The sequence below is a fragment of the Prinia subflava genome, chromosome 3, assembly GCF_021018805.1.
Source record: "Prinia subflava isolate CZ2003 ecotype Zambia chromosome 3, Cam_Psub_1.2, whole genome shotgun sequence".
In the NCBI taxonomy this organism is placed as follows: domain Eukaryota; kingdom Metazoa; phylum Chordata; class Aves; order Passeriformes; family Cisticolidae; genus Prinia; species Prinia subflava.
The window spans coordinates 39,218,271-39,237,455 of record NC_086249.1 but is presented as its reverse complement, the minus strand read 5'-3'; the positions used below and the strand labels follow the sequence as shown (position 1 = coordinate 39,237,455).

Here is a 19,185-nt window from a genome sequence, read left to right as displayed (position 1 = left end):
TCTGCACTAAACACAAGTCTGCAGAAACCCCCCTTGCTATTCAAAGGTAGATAAACAAGCATTGCAATCCTTAAAATCAGACCCTGAAGATAATTCTGTTCTATGAGAAGTGCCAAATACAATATTCCCTATCCAAAATATGCAATTTCATTTCATTACACAGAAAGAAACCTTAAAACCTGTCTCTAGTAACAGTGAGATAAAGAAATGCAGCTTCTACAAGCCCACACAGGAGTTGACTTGTGAGAGCACGAGTGAGCCATCTACCTGTGCCATTTAGATTCTTCTACAGAATCCTTTCCTCCAATAAACTTAATTGCTGATCAGATCTAGGAACTGCAAAAGGCAGAATTCATTATAGAGTTTTCTGCAGTTTATAATGGTAGTACTCTAGGTTCTTGTAGCAAGATTTCAAAATTTCTGTACAGATTTTTTTTTAAAACTATGATTTGAAAAAGTCATTTGGAAATCAAATTCAGAATAAATCTATCTTATTTATTCAAAAAAGTATAAAATCTAAGGAAAGATCAGGCTTCAAATTCCTAACATTTGTATTTATATATTATGCCTTGAATAAATTACAAATGTTTATTTACAAAAATGCATTTTGCTGTATTTCCACAATAAATCTGGAGAAAGGACTCTTAATTGTCCTAGTTTTGGTAAGTCCTATCTTATTCTTGTCAGCGTATTGACCTCAGTGGGCCAAGTGAGCACCACTCAGCTTGTGCAGGCATAGCCATTTTAGCAGTACTTTCAAAAGGAAGTAATGTAATGATTAATGCAGTTGTTGACTAATGCAACACTGATCAAAAACACTCTAATATTTAAGAAAATGTAAGAACACACACAAGATGGGTAAAAAAGTCCCTTAGATTATTCTTATTTTCCAGCCAGAGAATCCCAGTTCTGATTTCATCTCCAACACAATACAGGAATATTTTCCAGACAGCAGGGCATGCACCGTATCTTATGGACATATGGAGAGCAAAAGTCTGTCTTGGGAACTGCACAAAGGAGTATTTTGATACCTCTCAGTTTGATGGGATGATTTGAAGTCCAGACTGTGACTTGGCTTTTTTATCCCCCAGGAAGAAGAGCGCAGGCTCTCTGAGAACACACCACGGACTGTATCAGACTGCATCATCCTGACTGCAATAGTTAAAGTGAGCCCCATTGTCCATAAATTACCTGCCTCCTTAGCTGGATAATGAACATGCAAATGCAAGCAGCATGCTAGGTGAACACCTCAGCGAGTGCTGTGTGATACTGAACTGAAAACCTGCCTGGCATGTCAAGAACACTAGTTTGTTAAGTCCCTCAGATAGCAAAATCAGGGAAAAATGTCATTCCAAGTAGAATAACTGAGTATATTTCATGGTATGGGGAACAGACATGGATGCCAATCTGCTAGAAAATGCTAATATTCTGTGTAAGCCAGAACACAAATCAATGGAAAGACCTGGTTTTGGTGGGACTAAAAAGCCTGGGATGGATAAACGCTGTTTAAACTAATGTTTTAAAGAGCCAGTTTGCAGAAACATACATGGGCAGTACCTCTACACTGTTAACACTGCAGCAAAATATACACTGTAGGAACCAAAGTTATTTTTCTTTTAAAACTTTATGTTAGACCTCTTGCTGCTATGTAAGTGCCCTAGCACAATTCATGGCTTACTCCTGGTCTTGGGTGTGCAGACACAGCACCTATTCCCTGACAAACATGCTCCTGTGCATGCATGTGCAGGCTTCCCAGCAGTTTCTCAAGCAAGGGAAGTGTTTTCCTCTGCTCCACCCATCACATAGCAGAGCTGAAGAACGCCCTAGGTTTTCTGAACTCCCTACTGCCTGCTTATCAAATAGTTTGTTTTTCAGCTAGATAGGATACGTTCAGATTTATGAACATACTCTTCCAGTATGAAAGCAAAAAAACCCCCAGTTGTCAACAAGTTTAAGGCAACCTAGGTTCATTCACTGTATTTCCTCTTGCTGTTTCTTCAGATGCAGTAGAAGGAGTGTTTATCCACTAAAAGAATGTCAGAACTATCAATTATTCATCTACTGTTTCCATTCCCCTAAACTAGAACTTAAGGACTTCTAATTTCAGACTAGAAATACCTTTAATATATTGAAATACCTTCAATATACTTCAAGATAAAGGGAAAAGAAAAAACCAACACTTTATATTTAATTATACAATGTAGTTGGTTTAATATTTTTATATTAAACTTACATTAAATTGCTGGTTTTACTTCAAGTTACACTAGGCTATTACAAAATTAATGCCAGAACTGATTTGATTTCTGCATCATAAGCTGACTTGTTTTTCTTCTGTCATAAGCTGTGCCTAGCTTATTATAAAATATGTGCTGTCAGAATACACACTCATATTCTCAGTATTTGATTAATATCAGTCCAAGATGGTAACTGAGTCATAAAATTCTCTCCTAGTCCTTGTGGGATCCCTTATTTGAATGAATATGCACTAAATATTTTTGTAAGAGGGCAGATAAGCAATGCTGTTTAGGTAATACTATTATTCCCTGGTGGCTTCACACTTGTGGTAGAAAAACAGATTCAAACAAGCACCACAGTGTTACTGAGGTTACAAATGACCTGGAAAAATACAGTTTCTATGGATATCATATAATGAATACAAGTCTTGCATGTCACATATCTAATACAGTGTTTTGTTTATTTCTTTGCAGGTAAAAGGTACTCTCCTTGCATTAAAAAGATCCTGCAATTCTTTTATACCATAGAATTTTTAAATACTAATCTTTTATGCAGACATTATTAAGTTATAGATAGTAGGATGATCAGAACCTTATTTCACATGTAGCCAAGGTGGATTTTTCCAGATACATTGTGTTCTATCTTTTAAAAACAGTTAAATATGGAGATTTAGCACTGTTAATAAAAGCTTCTACAGAGAAGGAAAATACTGTTAATGTACTTTAACTTCAAAAGCAAATTTCTGCCAGTGTTACCTCATGCCTTACCTAATCTGAATATATTTGCAAGCACTAAATTTTATTCAGACATCTTCATTACATAATATTGCTAAAACGTCTATAGAGAAATTGATTTAAAAACAATGGAAATCAGGAACAGCAGTACTGAAAAGACTAAGGCAGACTAAAATGCTATTTGTTTACATTCTGCAAAACCCACCCTGGATCAGATAAACAGATGGATTCTTTCTGGCTAGAAATATTGCATAAGATACCGAAATTAAGCATAGAGGGTGGGAAGTGCAGCTATAAGCAATTGATGTTTTGCTTCCCATCACATCAAAATGACTTTCAGACCTGATGCAGAATAATTATATTTTGTCCTCAGTGCACAATTAATAAAAAACCCCCCAACTTCTGAGCAATGCCACACCCTTGTGATGAAACATAATTTTTAAAAATATTTAGATAAAGTTTGAACAAATCAAACAAACATGTAGGCAGGAAACGCTGTTTGGAATGCACTCCCTGCAATGTACTGTTAGACCCAGAAAGCAGCCTAACTTCAGAATTCAATCAAGCAAAATCTAGTATAATCTCATTACAGCCTTTGCAGTTAATGAAACCTATTTAAATCTCTGACATTTTGATTTTTGAGCTGACAAAAGCAAAAATTACTTGGTTTATATAACACGAACATACAGAAAGGTAAGATTCTATCCTTTAGGTTATTCTAGCTATTTACCAAGCAATGCGTAATATGAAAAGATTACTCTTCTGCTACTCACTATTGCTCCAGGATTTCAGTAAATATTTGATACTGATTTCAAAGAAGCCTGAATCCTGCTGGCTAGCCATGTCTGCTGCATACAAAGAGGCTTCTATAATTCTGAGCAGCTGAAGTGGCAGGTACTATGTATGTAGATGTGACTGTCACCAGTCAGTGATGTAAACGAGGGGTCAGAGGAGGAAATGAAGTCTCCGCAGATCCACTTCTTCCGTTCATGGTAGGTAAGCTCATTAAAAAAAAAAAAATAAAAAAAGCTCAACATCAACAACAACAAAAACACACCATGAGATTTTTGTCCTTTGCTCTTCCTTCGGGCTTGTTCTTAATTCTGTCTGAAGAGTATTTTATTCCCTCGCCCCCTCAGTACTCAGTATTTTCATTTATTCCGTTCCACAAGCGGGCAAATTTCTTCTGGTCGGCTACAGCATAGGCAGCCCCACGGCACTTGGTTCCATGGGCACAGTCAGAGCTCTTCCCGAAGCGTGTGTGAGCCGTGCCTTTCCAGAAGCGCTGCCTGCCTGCCTGAAGCTGTTTTCCCATCAGAAGCTGTCAGCCCCAGCGTATGCACCTCCTCTCGCCAACCGAGGAGCAACTTGGAGCCCACCGAAGCCGTCTCTACTGCAGCTGCAGGAATCTCACACGTACCGCTTAGCTTTAGGGGGAAAACAAGCACCCTCTAATGCACATCCTCTGCCTGCTCTGGTCAGCTGCTCCCCTTCCGCCTGCTTCCAAGAAGAGCACGCTGAACTATACACAACTGCATCATGCTGCGGTAAAGCTGAGCTGCACCCATATATCTGATTGCAGTGACGCTGGGAAGGAAAAAGGGCTCTCCCTCAGCCCAGTTGCACAAGACAAACACTTCCAGAGCACTGAACCCACAGCATTCAGACTGACTGCTTCTGCTTTTCTTTCACTGCTGCAGAAAAACGTGTTGTCATTTTCTTCTTGACACTTTTTCCGCCCCCCCCCTTAAAAAAGATGAGAGACAACAAGCTGAATTCATAACAGCAAATAAGCCAGAGAGCTCACTGCTTTGTATTCACCTCTGAAAGAGCCACAGAAAACTCAGTTTGATATCATTTTTATCTTGAATAGTGGTTTCTAAAAAGGAACTGAATTCACATAAGAAAAATGAGGCAGAAGCATTCACTGCTTGTTAATCTCTATTTTCTACAAAATACTTAATTGCTAGGTACAATTTCCATATTCCTAAGGTTTTATTTCATATAATCACACTACATCACTATGCATATTTTAATGGTAATAAAGAAAAATAACAATCAGCTTCCAAAATACTTTTTGTTTCACATATTCTTGGTATCATCCTTCCAGATACTATTTCCTGGGAATAACAGTACTCTTTTTTTTTTTTTCCCTCACTTAGTGAAATAAATTTCCTTCAGCATTTTATAATTACGGTATCTGAGACAAAATAGAGCGTGTCTGCTGCTGATTCCTCTAAAAACTTTGTCAGCAGTTATATTTGCACATTACTTTTAGTTTCAGTATGCGGAATATTTGATGTTTGGATTGGAAACTGAGGAACACAAGGTCACTGAGACCAAGCTTCTGTGGTTCTCACTGAAAATATGCTAAATGTCTTCTGCAAACATACCTCATCCAGAGATAAGGTTTTGTGTCCTCACTAATGACAGGCTGTTGTTTGAACTCACTTTGTAATTCTTCTTTCAGTTCCTAAATGAACTTCACTCAAAACCTGTTTGCACCCTTTCATGGACATAAACAACCAGAAATGTTCAGAGTATCTCAGGTTTGATCTCACCAGCCATGTTAATGAGAGCTGATCAGCTCTTCCTCTCCATGCTGTTAATTATCATCCCATTTCTGTCATTCTGCATGTCCAATTTATACTGAGACCCTGCTGACCCATTTGTACTTCCTTCCCTACCTCTCCACTGCCAAAGCCTATTCTTTGTGCCATCCTGCTTTAGCCGGCACAATCCAGCATTTTACAATTAAATTTAACACCAAATAAGGCAAGTTCCAAGATCTAGGACTAATGACTTTCCACCATCCCACTAACTGATTTTTCATTAGACACAATGCCAAGGAGGTTTGGAAGTCCTTATTCACCCTCTCAAACACTGAATTCCTACGTTCAAGGATTTAAGTAATAATTTCCCCTATGGTGCTATATCGCATACTTTTCTGGAGATGACTGATATATTAATTTTATTGCAATTCTCTTGCTGAAAATAAAAACAGGAGGTTAATTTTCAAGTAGTTGTATTTCCCAAATCTGTATTAGATTTTATCCAGTTTTAAATAATATTCACACCTTTACATATAATCTCCCACCAAATTTTGTTTCAATCTTGGGTATCAAGCAGCCTTTCTGTTGATGCAGATCATTTCCCCTGCAACCAATCTCTGGTTTATATTTACAGGGCAGAGCCTCTCTCTTTTGGTATGTTCAACAAAAATGTTATTACCCAAGCTGCAACATCATATGCCTGCTCTTCCTTGACTGAAAGAATGGGGAGTTCAATGGTTTTTGTAATGTGAATTTGAAGGTCTTTGAGGTTTTTTTTACACTCACAATTGATTTTTTGCTGTGTTTGTGTTATTCCTCCTATCTCTGTTCTTCTACAAGGCAAAAGGAAAATTAAAGGCAAAAGCATTCATATAGTTAGTGGTCAAATCTTATTCTTACTCCATCTCTCAACTTCACTGGAAACTGGACTCTTTAAAATCAATGTTCTCATTTCAAAGTCGTAAAGGAGTAAGGATGTTTAATCATTTGCTTTTCATTCCTTCACATAGTTTTACTCAGCTTGTGAGAGTACCTGAGTACTGCTGCTGCCAGGAGAACACCAGCTGACATGGGTGACCTGTTAGCTCCATGGGATGCTCCTGAGGGTCCCATGTGTCCCTCACAGGCAGAATGAAAAGTTCAGGGCTTTGTCGGTTGGTTGGTTTTGGTGCTTCCAAGTAGAAGAAATTTCAGACATCCCACACAGGCAGTTTTCTCAACTGTCACTATCCAGCTCCTTTCTATTTCTCAAGTTTGTATTTTCAAATCCACAGATCTACCCTTATTTTGAGTCAGCTTGTATGAACAGGATCCAGTAACGTTCCTGCCACTTGGTCTTCACCAGTTATCATGTCTAACCAGTCTAACCATCTTTTCTTGACTTTGTGATCATTTGGTGAAGAAATAAATGGGCTACTGCACCCAAGGACACCTGGATTTGACTACCGTAGGTAGAGTTTGTGTCTGGCATCTTAAAGTATCACCTAATGCCTAGCTGCACTTCCTTGTGGAGTAACATGAAAAAGGCTACAGCTATGTCCAGCTGTCTGTCTAGGAGTGGCAGTTGTTAAGATTTACTTCAGGTTTGATAGTCCTCCACTATTGCTTCTGCTTTCAAAAGTATCACCTATAATATAAACTACTCAGAATTTAACTTTTTGTTTTAACAGCTTCTTTAAAATTAAAAAAGATAATACTAATTTCTATCATTAGTAATAAATTTTTTTAAAAACTTAAATTCTAAATTAAATTTAAGTATTTGCAAGCCTAAATTTGCAAGTAAGACATCTTCCATATACAATGATTTTACTCATATTTTGGAAACACTCCTAAAACAGGAATAACACACTGAAATGGCAGAAACATCAGCACTCTAATTTAATGTTCTGAACTTATTTTTGGTAGGCTGACAAGACTAAGAAATTTTGAAGTTACATAGCTTCCCTTTTATTTTTGTTGACTTTCCAATCTTTACAATTTAATTACATATTCCAAGCTGTGAAAGACAGACAGGCATGAGCATACGAAATCTGTCAGTGAAAGTAAATTGTCTGATGGGGGCTATTACAGACTTAGATATCTACAAGTACAGTGGGCTCCTTTATGATATTACTACATGGGAATTGACAATACTGTTTTTTTCACCATGTGAAACCGCAGTGTCAAAATGTAAGGCTTCTTCTCATGTGTCTGCCATGACTACCATAAGCATTGTTTAAACTACAAACTTTTGGGTGTAACTCATGCTCCACATTGGTGACACATGGAGCACCTTCTGGTCTCTCACTGTTTTTTGAGATCAGAGGTAACAAATATCCAGGAACCTTGACACCTGGCTAACACCCTTCTCAGTCTGAACAGAGTCTGGAGTTGTGGAGTCTCCATGCCCCAATTTTGGGAAAAAGAAGCTGGGAGATGCTCATCATCAGCATGGTCAGAAATGTTCTTCTGCGCAGAATGTTGCATGAACAGTTATTGTCACTGCAAAACATCTGAAAAATAGACTTCCAAAGTTTTTACTCAGTAAAGGAACAAGAATAACAAAACCACATGCTGCTGGAGGTATTCACAATATCTATCTTGAGGCATCCAGCTCAGATGCCTACACTGGGAGGTGAGTGCCTTCAGCATGACACAATAGTTCCAAAGAGTTCCAGTAAAGAGCACAATTATTTGTTCAAAGAAGTCTTTTTCTCCTCACTGTATACATGATACTTAGGGTAACTACTTTTGTAAACTTGATTTTTAGATTCTTAATATTTAGTAGCATAGGTACCAATTTTGTTTACAGTTTTAGTGACTACTGTTTAGTACAGTCATTCAGGCAGTTTAGTCCTCTATGTTTTCAGCAATGCTTGCAGGAATCCTTAAAAAAGCACATGGAGATTTGAATATAGCACAGTCTTGCACAATCTTCTAGGGCTCATTTTAGCTTGGTATGAAAGGGCCTATGTGGATTTCGCAATCTTAACTCTTCAGAATCTGAAGCTAAATGAGAAGAGTAGCTGAAAGTCTCTAAGGGATGACAACAGTAACAAAGCAAATATAGATTCAAATTTTTTCTTCCAAGCAGTGATATGGACACATCCCAAAGCCAAAAGTAGCTCTGCTGAACTACTGAAGGTTTTAATGTGCTTTATTACGATTATGATTATTATTTTCCATGGCTTCATATAGCTTTTCCACCTTATTTTGAGTCAAAAGTTATGTCCTTTTAGCCAAGTAATGCCGTATGTTCAATTACATCTGTGTCTCTGATTCCCATGGAATCAGATTAGATACACACTGGTAGAGTTTGTATAAAACTTTGGCTGTCCGGAGTTTTTCACCTCAGGAATAAGTAAGGGCTGCTTATTAGCACCTTTATGGTTTTGATATAGTCTAGTCCTCTTGGGAAAAAATAAAGCAACCCTACAGAGAGTGATTCCCAGATTTATTTGATTCCAGTGCAGAACACACGTAACAGAGGAAAACCAAAAGGATATTGTCATGTCCTGGGATAGGCTGCATTGCATTCATGATTTCACATTCCCTTCTCTGGGAACCTCTTTTTGCCCTGCTCTTCAAAGGCTGCGCTAGCTTTCAGATGAATGCTGCTCATAACTCAGTGGTATTCCAGTGCCTAAATATAGGTGTCTAGCACAATTATAGATACCCTAAGGTATGGGAGCTATTCACAGAGACTGGCAGATATGACATAACACATACATGATATCCACAGCTTTACTGATGTCCTCTGTTGAATCAAAGATCAAAATTGTAGTATCAAGATCAACCAAATTTTATGTATTATGATGTCCCATGTATTTACAAGCTAAAACATCATGCTATGATCCAAATTAAAAGTACGGAGTGACAGAAAGTACTCCACAAAATAAGATTTCATCAAGGAAATCTCATTCAATACTATAATCTCTAAATAAAGTAATAGAAATCCTTCTTAGTTTATGTCTCATTAGTTTTGCTGCACCATTTTGTTTTGCCTGCTGTTTGTGACTGTTCAGCTATTGCCACCTAGTGATGGGAAGCAAAACAGGCAGAAACAAGAGAAGGGTAAATAATGCATAAGGAAAGCATGTTTGTTTACATCACGAACTGTGTCAAAATGGAAGACAGCAGCATTGAAATGAAGCACACGTTTGTATTTCTGAAGCAAAGCCATCAAGCAACTTGGGCACAGTTATATTTAAATAGAAATCTATTGAATGGTATTTGATAGAAAAAAATTAACATATTTTCGTAGATACATTATAGATTCACACATTACCCAGCTCTCATCCTCACCTTGTTTAGCGGATTTATTGGAGTAATTAAATAGGTTGTAAGGAGTTCGTGCCCAATCTATAAATAACAAATGATAGCTAGGCATTTTGCAGAGGATTAATTGGTTAATGTTGGAATTATGCCTTCAAGATTCAAAGTATTATTATTCTTTCTTGAATTTTCTTTGACATGTCCTCCTAGGATTCTGTCATTCACCTCTGAATTTCTCCCTAGCTGAACAGTATCTGGAAGCATCGGCCAGCCAGGAACAAATTTTGTTTGCCCAGATTTACCATACACATGCTAAAAATATCCCATTCTGAAAGCCATTAGGAAATCACCACTTACCACTGGGGCAAGGACTCAGGCTACACTGATGCAAGAAATACTGCTGTGCATGTCAAAATGCAGCCTGTGCCCCACAGGCACACACCACAGGCATCAGCAGGCACAAAGAATAACTTAAGCAATATTTTCTTCCTGCTCTTCACCTGAAGTTTCCTGGAATCGTCCCTAAACAAGCTGTTTTCCATTACTGAAATCCTATAAACTTCTGTCCTTCTCAGCTTTGTAACAAACCTTTACCCGTGTTTTAGAGACAAGGTTATATGTCATACTCTCCAAACATCCTAGCATGAGGTGTCAGAACTTCCTCATAGCAGGAAGTTTCCAAACCACCACTAAAGGTGACTCTGATTCTGGGTGTTTGTTTCAGAGATGAGATAGAGTAACTGAACCCCACCCACACACTCAAAATATAATTTGTATTTGCCACTTTACTCATAAGAGATTGGTACCAGGTCTAGGACAGAGGGAATCCAGATTTTGCGGCTGTCCCTCTTTTTCTCAAGCTATTAAACGTATTTCCTCATTATATAATGCATAGACTGAACCCTCAAATACTGCAAAATTTAGGGCTGTAATAACTCATAAACTGCCTTTTCCACATCCCTTCTGTCACACAGTTGTATGTCTTCTACCCTCCAGGAAATTCTGTGGGAGGGCAGAGAGGTGGAAGCCAGGAAGGGGAAGGGCTGGAGCATGCCCATTGCCAAATATTCAGTCATGGAATGGTTTGGGTTGGATGGGACCTTTGCAGATTGACTAATCCAAACCCCTGCCATGGGCAGGGACACCTTTGATTACATGGCACTGTTTGAAGCAATCTGTTCCTACAGGGGCTCTAGGGATGGCTCACAGTTGCTGCACGTTACCCCAGCTGAGATCATAAGAGTTCTCAGCTTTGTTTCTTCTCATTCTTGTGCTCAGACACAACTTGAGATTCTGAGGACAGCTTTCCTCCCTGTTCTGCCAGGGCCATGGAGCTGGGGAAAACTCCCTTTGCCCTTTCCTCCCCAGGCGTGGAACCTGCCCTGGGAAAGGAAAAGCTCCCACCTTCTCAGAGAGGTGCCCAAGATGTGATGGAAAGCACAGCAAGAGACACAAGGAGGGGGGTGTACCCACTCAGAATGGTGAGCTGATGCCAAAACTAAGGCACCCCTAACCCAAACAAACTTTATCACACATCTTGGTTTTTTCTCCCTTGTAGAATAACATGTTCAAAATATCCATTTTCCACTAGACATCTCCCTGTAACATGTTGCATGTGTATGCTGTTTTCATTGATTATCTAATCAGAAGGTGGAATTCTCAGTGCAGTAGCTCCAATTTGTTCTCTAATGCTAATCCATCCCTCAGACAGATTTTATCTCAATGCACTTCCTGAGTGTGATTTTTAACACAAATATTTTCTTGAATCTCAAATGCATTTACAGATATATTTTCTTCCTCTTATTTCTACCAGAGCAGTTCCTAAAGTTTTCCCTGACTTTTAATAAGATGGTCCAGTGACAGGCTACTTGCTTACTTGTTCTTTTTTTAAAGTTTCCTTTCCATTCTCTCATTCTGTCTTTAATTATTAACACTTCTTCCTTTCTGACTGACCTATTTGATACTCACACCTCAATGTTTACATTATTCTGCAGAAAGTTATCCTTCTGCTAAGGTCCCTTTTCTCCACTAGAAACACCAACCTTAGAAGACAAGTCAATTTTTCACTTCTCTCATAAAACAAGAACAAAAATGTTGGAAGGATTTCAACCAGCTTCCATCTACTATAGATGAAGATGAGATGGACATGGGATCAGACTGTACTACCTTTGCTGCCTCTTACACCTTCCTATCAGGTGTCAGGCCCTGCCTGCTATCAGAGAGAGGGTCAGACCAGCCAGGCTTTGGGTCTGAGCTGGCACACATGTCCCTGTAATGCAAACACCTCCAGTCTCCTCAGTGGGCCTTATGCAAACAGTGTCCACACTGAATGATTCCAAAAAGGGCTACCTCTTGCAACAGCTGTGTTAGAAATACGTGGCTGAAACAGGGAAACTGAGCACCATCAGATTTAGCTGCCCATAGGTTACCTACCAGTTTCTCAAATGATGAAGTATCAATTTATTTGTATCACTGCCATCAGTTTTCCCTGACATGTACCACCACAAACAAGATTGTACATCCTCAAGGACTCAGGTCCTAGCTGTGAGTGAAGTGCCTGGAATAAATGGAGCCTGGCTCATTACAATATAAGAGGTTTTTTCTCATTTTACTCATAGGTGCTAATAGAAAATTCAGGTTCAGGGAGCTCAGATCAGGGCTACCTCCAGTTAGACCAGGGACCTAATGACTAAGCTAGGTCACATCAACAATTTTTAAAACTTTTTTGTTTCAAGGTGGGAAGAGCTAACACTTCAAAAATCAGGATTACCCCAGAAATAAATTTTTCTTTCCCTGACTGTCACTTATAAACAGGACATGCACACACACTTCTTAGCTAGGCCGTCATCATGCCCTTCATCCCTTTGAAAATATTTCTGAATATCCAAAGTAAACATAAATAGCTATCAGCAAAAATCTTCATGACTCTTCAAGCCACTGGCTACTCTACAGCAACTTTACATAAATGGCTATAGTGCTGTGAGGTACTGTCAGGAAAAATCAGGCTGTATGATTTTACAGTGAAATTTGTTTCTCATTATATGTACAGCTTTGAGTTAAAACTTTTGCCTTAGTGCCCTCCTGTTACTATTCAAAATTATTTTCTCCATTCTTTCAAGAATTGATGTCAGTAAACCATCTCAATCCTAAACAGTTATTGAACTGTTTAGGAATATGTCTTGTTTTCTGTAGTTTTGAATTCATTTTTCATACAACCCTCTTAGGCAAGCACTGGTGAGACACAGCATCTGGAATTTACCATGTAACACCTTAACTTGCACAACAGTGTGTTTAGATGCCGGCTAGATAGGAGACAACAATTTGGATTTAAAAAAAAATCTCATTTATCTTACATAAGAATGCTTGTTCTGACTTGCAAAATAATGTTTATAATGTTTTTTAAGTACTGGGAAGCAAGACTTTTTTTTTTTTTTTCATTAGAGCATTATCTGTAAGTATGTATTGTTTCATTTTTTGGAGTGATCTGTGCCAGAAGAGATCTCAAACTGAGAGGTAGAATCTTTCTTTCCTGCTTGGTTTCCCCCCTGAACATAGTACTTTCTAACTGCTGAGCACTTGTTCGAGGGCTCTCCCTTACTGTGGTGAAGGTTTTGCAACAGCAACACTTCGATCTGGGCACAGGCACTAGAAGAGCTCCAGCATTCTCCAACCTGCTGCTGTTCTACAGAAGCACAAGTGTCCTCACAGGGGCCAAGTTAAATATATGTGCAGCCTTTGTAACTGGGTCCTTTATATCATTCAGAGTTCATCCCTACCTGCTAAACCAAAAAATGTCTTGGGTCTCCCAGGGACATGAGGTCTAATACAGTGGCCTGCTTATGTTGCAAAAAGGTAAATTACCTTTTTCTTGTTTAAGAGGCTTATGTTACTCAAGGTTTCTTGCATGCTACATTTGAATGGAAACCACAATTTAGCAAAAAAATGTACAAAACAAAATATACAATCTGCTTTTTATTAACTAAAAGAAAAAAGGAAGTACTTTAAACTCAGCACACAAGGAAGAAAGCACAAAAAGATGCTACATTTTAAATTGAACGGTTTCCTAGAAAAGGCAGTTGTAATTATAGTTGCTTTAAATACGCTTAAAGTGATTAATGATTTTGAGTCACCACAGCCTAGATTTTCAAAGCCATTTAGCTTCTGAAACATCTAACAGTTTCTTTGTACATTATTAAGTGTCTAATCTGAGTAAGTATCAAACTCTCATGTACTTGTTTGTCCACTGCATCATGAAAGGCTTTGAAAATCTAAACTCCTTTTTTGAAAACTTATTAAAATTAGTAGATCTTATTCTCTCCTTTTTTTTTTCCCAGATCAGAAGAGGAAAATAGTTATTTCTTTTTCATCTCTGGTTTGGCTTCTCAGCTGTGAAATGAGATCTAAAATATAGGACATATAACAGAAAACAAACCACTGAGACAGAATATTTTAATTTGAAGATGGCGCTTAGATCTGGAACAAAATCCAGTTAAATTTTATAGCAGCCTAATTCAAAAGGGACTGGTGATCATAAAAGAAGCAAGAACTGGGATTCACCTGCTTTGCAATCTTTCAGTGTAGCTGCAGGCAGTGGTGGGTGTGGAACCCGAGCTCACGCTCAGTGACACCGTATCCTCCCGACTCACACCGCGCTCCAACGCACGAACCTTGCCTGAACTCTTCCACAGATCAAGGGAGGTCATCGCCAGCTACTGACTAATTCAGTGAACTAAAAACGTAGCACCAGCACAGGCAGAGCTCCTTATAAAATGGAAACTTCTCCCGGAACAGAAGGATACTTCCCCCTCATCTGATAACACGAATGATTTAGCCCAGAGTGTGTTGATTAAGCTAACCTGAGATTGTGCTACTGTTGAAAGAGCTGTGAAATTCCTCTGTCCGCTTCCTTTCCCCCATAATTTCCATCAGGTCTCCTTGTGTCGGCACTAGTTAGGAGCAGAAGTTTGATTTGAGTGGTGGGTGTATCTGGGGGCTACAGTGTTACCCCCATTACCTTCAGTTCAAATGAGGTTTTGAGTATCCCCACAGGCCCACACAATGGAGGCAGACGGGTGTTCAGGTGGGGGAAAGAAGCAAAGGAAAATGATGCTTCTAAATTGAAAAGAAAAAAACCCAAACTGTTTTTAAAAAATCAGAGACATGCTTTTCATAGCTATTACGTGGTTAGCTTCCCCAGCTGCTCCTATGCATTTACAAACACCTATAAGAGGCACTGCTTTTTATAGTAAGAACATTCTTCCAAGCCACTTTTCTGGCTGAGCCCTTATTAAACATTGGCTGCTGCAGGAACAGATACATTTTAGCTCTAATTGCAAGAAGCATGGTCAGAAAATGAACTTAAAGATTCAAAAAGCCAGAATGGACAGTGGCAATTAGTCTTGGTAGGATGATAACTCTGTTAAAGTTACTGCATCTGTTCCTTCTAGACCCCTGCTGTGAGAAGGGAGCAATGCTAATGCTCATGGAAGTTCCTTCCACTATTCCTTCTGCAAGTATCAGGAGTGGAGGAAAGCAAGGGAGCTTAGGAAAAAAAGGTGTCTGCAACTCCTGCAACAATGGACCTTGCTTATAAGACAACACACAATGAAGTAGGCCTACAGGATTGCTTGACAGTTTTACAATTTATCTTCCCCAAAAAGAAAAATAATAAAAAAAAAAGTAGATTCTATTTTCTGGAACTATTTAGTGAGAAAGGTTGTCAATGAACAGAATAATGAGGAAATGCCTAAACAACTATAATAATCTTGGAAAATACAGTAAGGGAACTGATAAGATTTTCAGGAATACAGAGTGAAACAAAGTACTTGTAGAAGTAGTAGTGAAATATTGAACAAAACTGTGTTAAAATTGTATTAACTTGACTTTTCCTATCACTGAGCTTCATGAGGTTCCTGTTGAACAGCACTGGCTCCAGTATCAGTCCCTGGGCTACGTTGTTAGTGACTGAGCTTCTGTGAGCCTTCATGCTGCCCATCACCACCAGTCAGCCTGGCAGCTCAGCCCTCCACTCCCCTCACTGTTCATTCACCCAGTCTGTGTTTCAGCATTGTGTCTATGACGATGTTCAAGCAGATACTGCCAAAACCCTTTCTAAAGTTGAAACAGTGTCCTTTGATCTTCCATTATCCACCAAGCTGGATATCTACTGTTTTAGAAGGCTATCCAGCTCGTAAAGCATAATTTCTCCTTCATACAAACACGCTGACTACTGCCAATCATCTACTTTTTTATGTTTGGAAATGGATTATAGGATTATTTGCCCTATCACTTTTCCCGGACTTATGGTGAGCCAGCTTATGAAGCTCCCAGACCCTCTTTATTGCCCTTCCTGGAGAAAGGAGTCATATTTGGTCTCTTTCAGTCCTCAGGAACCACACCCAGTGGCCATGAGCTTTCAAAAACTATCAGGACTAGTCAGACCATGATGCCAGCCAGCTTCCTCAGCACTTGTGGTTGCATCCTATCAGGTCTCACGGATGTCCAGCTGGTTTCAAATGTTCTCTAACCTGTTATCCCTATACCAGGAGTAAAGCCTTAGTTCAGCCCTTCCCACTGGTCTCTGGGCCCTGGCCTTCCTGAGGATCTCCTGAAGGTAAAGACTGAGGCAAAGGCAGCATTGACTACCTGGACCTTTTCCATCTCCATCACCATCATTGTCCTTGCTGATGAGTGACATTTATACAGTCGCTGAGACCTCTTTTAGGATGGACTTTCAAGGGGGAAGAACAAAACTATAACAGTAGATTATGCAGAAGCATTCTTAACCCTGAAAACAGATAAAGGACAAACTGTGACACTATGCTTACTTAAGATTCCAACAACATTTAGTATGACAAATCTAAACTTAAATTCCATTATTACTAGCTTCTAAAGGCAGAACTGCTGATTTTCTAGTTCCAGAGTAGATTTAAATTTGGACTTGTACATATGTTTTGTTTATGTTTTGTTTATTCTCAATTCACTGGGCAGAAAATTACATTTCAGACCCTGAAATTCCATCTTGTGAGCTTAATTTAGTCTCTGGCATTCTGCTTTTCTTGTCATCCTTCCTTCACCCTGGCATCTTTGTGTAATAGTAAAACCTCTGTTGCAGATTAGACTTTTTGCTTTGGAACAGAGCCTCAGCAACTAGTGGGAATTTAACATCTGAATGATTCTCTACAGAGGAGTCAGTAACTGTCCATGATAAATCTAAACAAGTCTGATCAGCAGTACTTTATTGTGACTCAGTGAACAAACTGGTGCTGAGTTTTAATGACCTCTATGGTAATTAAAGCTATGTCTTGCTGGGCAGACTGGTGATTCAACTCTGTGGGCCCATGAATGCCATGCCTACATGAACCCCTGGGGCTGCTCTCGCCATGAGGCCAGGTGCCATCAAGCAAACAGCAAAACATCATCTAAATCCTGGTGATACATCCAGCTCTCTCTTGATTCTTCAGCTCTTGCCAACTTCTGAACTGGGTCTGAGAATTACTAGGAGAGTTATCCAGGCAAAATGCAGAAGAAATGGAGCAACTTAGCTGGAGAGAGATTTCTCTGACTTGCATAAGAAGAACAGGAGAGGACAGGCCAGCAAGAGACTGCCTGCTTCAATGACCCTACACAAAGCAGGAAACACAGGAGAAATGAGATTACCGTGAGAAGGATGGCACTCGTGAACTGTCCCGCTCCTTACCAAAACACAGATTTAAGATTAGGCTTAAAAATTACTGGGTCTTTGTATTTAAAAATTATTGCCAGCCTTATATTGTTTGCAGCATAAATTACCCCAGAAAGGGTTTACTCTGATAGCAGATAATTCACAACAAATTGAGCGTACAGATAACCACATAGATAATCTCTAACACATTCTGCAACTAAAGCATGTTGCATTACAGCCAACATGAAACAGTAACTCCAAAGACACAGAGCAAAACCCCACAGAAAGTCACATCAATACCTTCAGGCAGTTCTAAACCAACTAAATAAATAAAAAGCCCACTACACAACAGGTCCTTGTAAGAGGAGCCACGGGATTGTGTCACACACAATATACATTGCATAACTACAGACACTTTTTTCCTTGAAATAGGAGTACCTTTCAGTAATAGATGGAATAGATTTCTTATTTTAATAAATTTTAAATATAGATGAAAATACGATTAAAAAGCATTTCTTGGGTCTTTGAAATCACATCTAAATATAATACTGCATTTTAGCTTTGCATAGCAGCTACATATTAGTATATCCAGAGCAAAAGAATTTAAATTGACATAATATAGTGAAAAACTGCAATTTCAACTTCCCCAAAACCCCAAATATAACAGTGTCCTGAGCTACTCACGTCAGGTTCCTAATTTGAGATCCAACCCCTAAAATTAGAAAAAACCCACATTCCAAAATAACCACTCTTAATTAACAACAATAAAGAAAACCAATATGAGAGCTAGATTCTTCACAAAAATCTAAGTATATGAACTCAGCATCTATCTCCTTACATCTGGTTTACCAGAAGTACCATTAGGATTTCATCCATAACAGGATCTTTTATCATGAGAGGCAGTAAAAAAAGAAATCTTCCAATTCACTTTAGTTGTGTTCTAAGATTTTTTATCAGGTAAATGATTTGTAATTAAGATGAATTCTACTTTCTACACCAATCTTCAGGAACAACAGTCTAGAACCTAGATTAAAAAAATACTGATTTTTAAAATTACTTCTTAAAGTTTAGCCAGTACTTTCAGAAAATCCTAAACTTGTTGCTGTAGTTCAACTTCAGGCACAGTAAGACAGCAAAAAACTGAAAATTAAGAAGAAAATGCAATTTTTTATTTCAGAGATTCCAAGATTATCAGGTGATTTAACTTGGATACAGTATGCTCCAAGTAGATGTGTAAATGTATAAAGTATAAATAGCTGAAAGTTAGCTACCTGCCAAATGCACTCAACAAGTGTATAGAAGTATCTAAAATTAAACAAACACTATAGAAGAAATATATTTGTTGTGATTTGTATGCAGTCCACAGACTCATCAGATTACCACAAGAACACACTTCAGTGTCATTATCCACACTTGCTTATATGAAGATTGCTCTTCAGGAGGGGAACAGAATATCAGCCAGAAGGCTAAATCAAAGCTATTATGACAACCTTTAAGTCTGATTCTTTTAAAACATTTTGCTTGGTTTGCAGATGCTCTACGTAAGACTTAAAAAATAATGTCTGTCTTCCATGTAATAAAATATGTATTTCACAACTCTGTGAAAAAAAAATTACTGTCAATCTTTCCAATCCATTAGCACAAAAATTACCTCTATAGGCCAGAGATGGGCACATTTTTATGGTGACTGCACCGTTCACAGTGCATCTCAAATCAGATAAAGAGAATAAACAGTTCTATTGCCTCT

General features: G+C 38.6%; 1 protein-coding gene across 6 annotated transcripts in view; it reads right to left on the bottom strand.

The window, feature by feature from the left end:
• The window catches only part of FRY (FRY microtubule binding protein), a 228,467-nt gene that overhangs the window by 157,708 nt on the left and 51,574 nt on the right, over positions 1-19,185 (bottom strand). Inside the window, exon 1 of one of the 6 annotated variants that reach the window (XM_063394760.1) lies at positions 3,743-4,597. The exons of the other annotated variants lie outside the window; for them this stretch is intronic. Coding sequence (XP_063250830.1) covers positions 3,743-3,812 — 70 coding nt within the window. The 5' untranslated portion in view covers positions 3,813-4,597. Of the gene's footprint in view, positions 1-3,742; positions 4,598-19,185 lie in introns of those variants that run through there. 6 annotated transcript variants of the gene reach the window in all.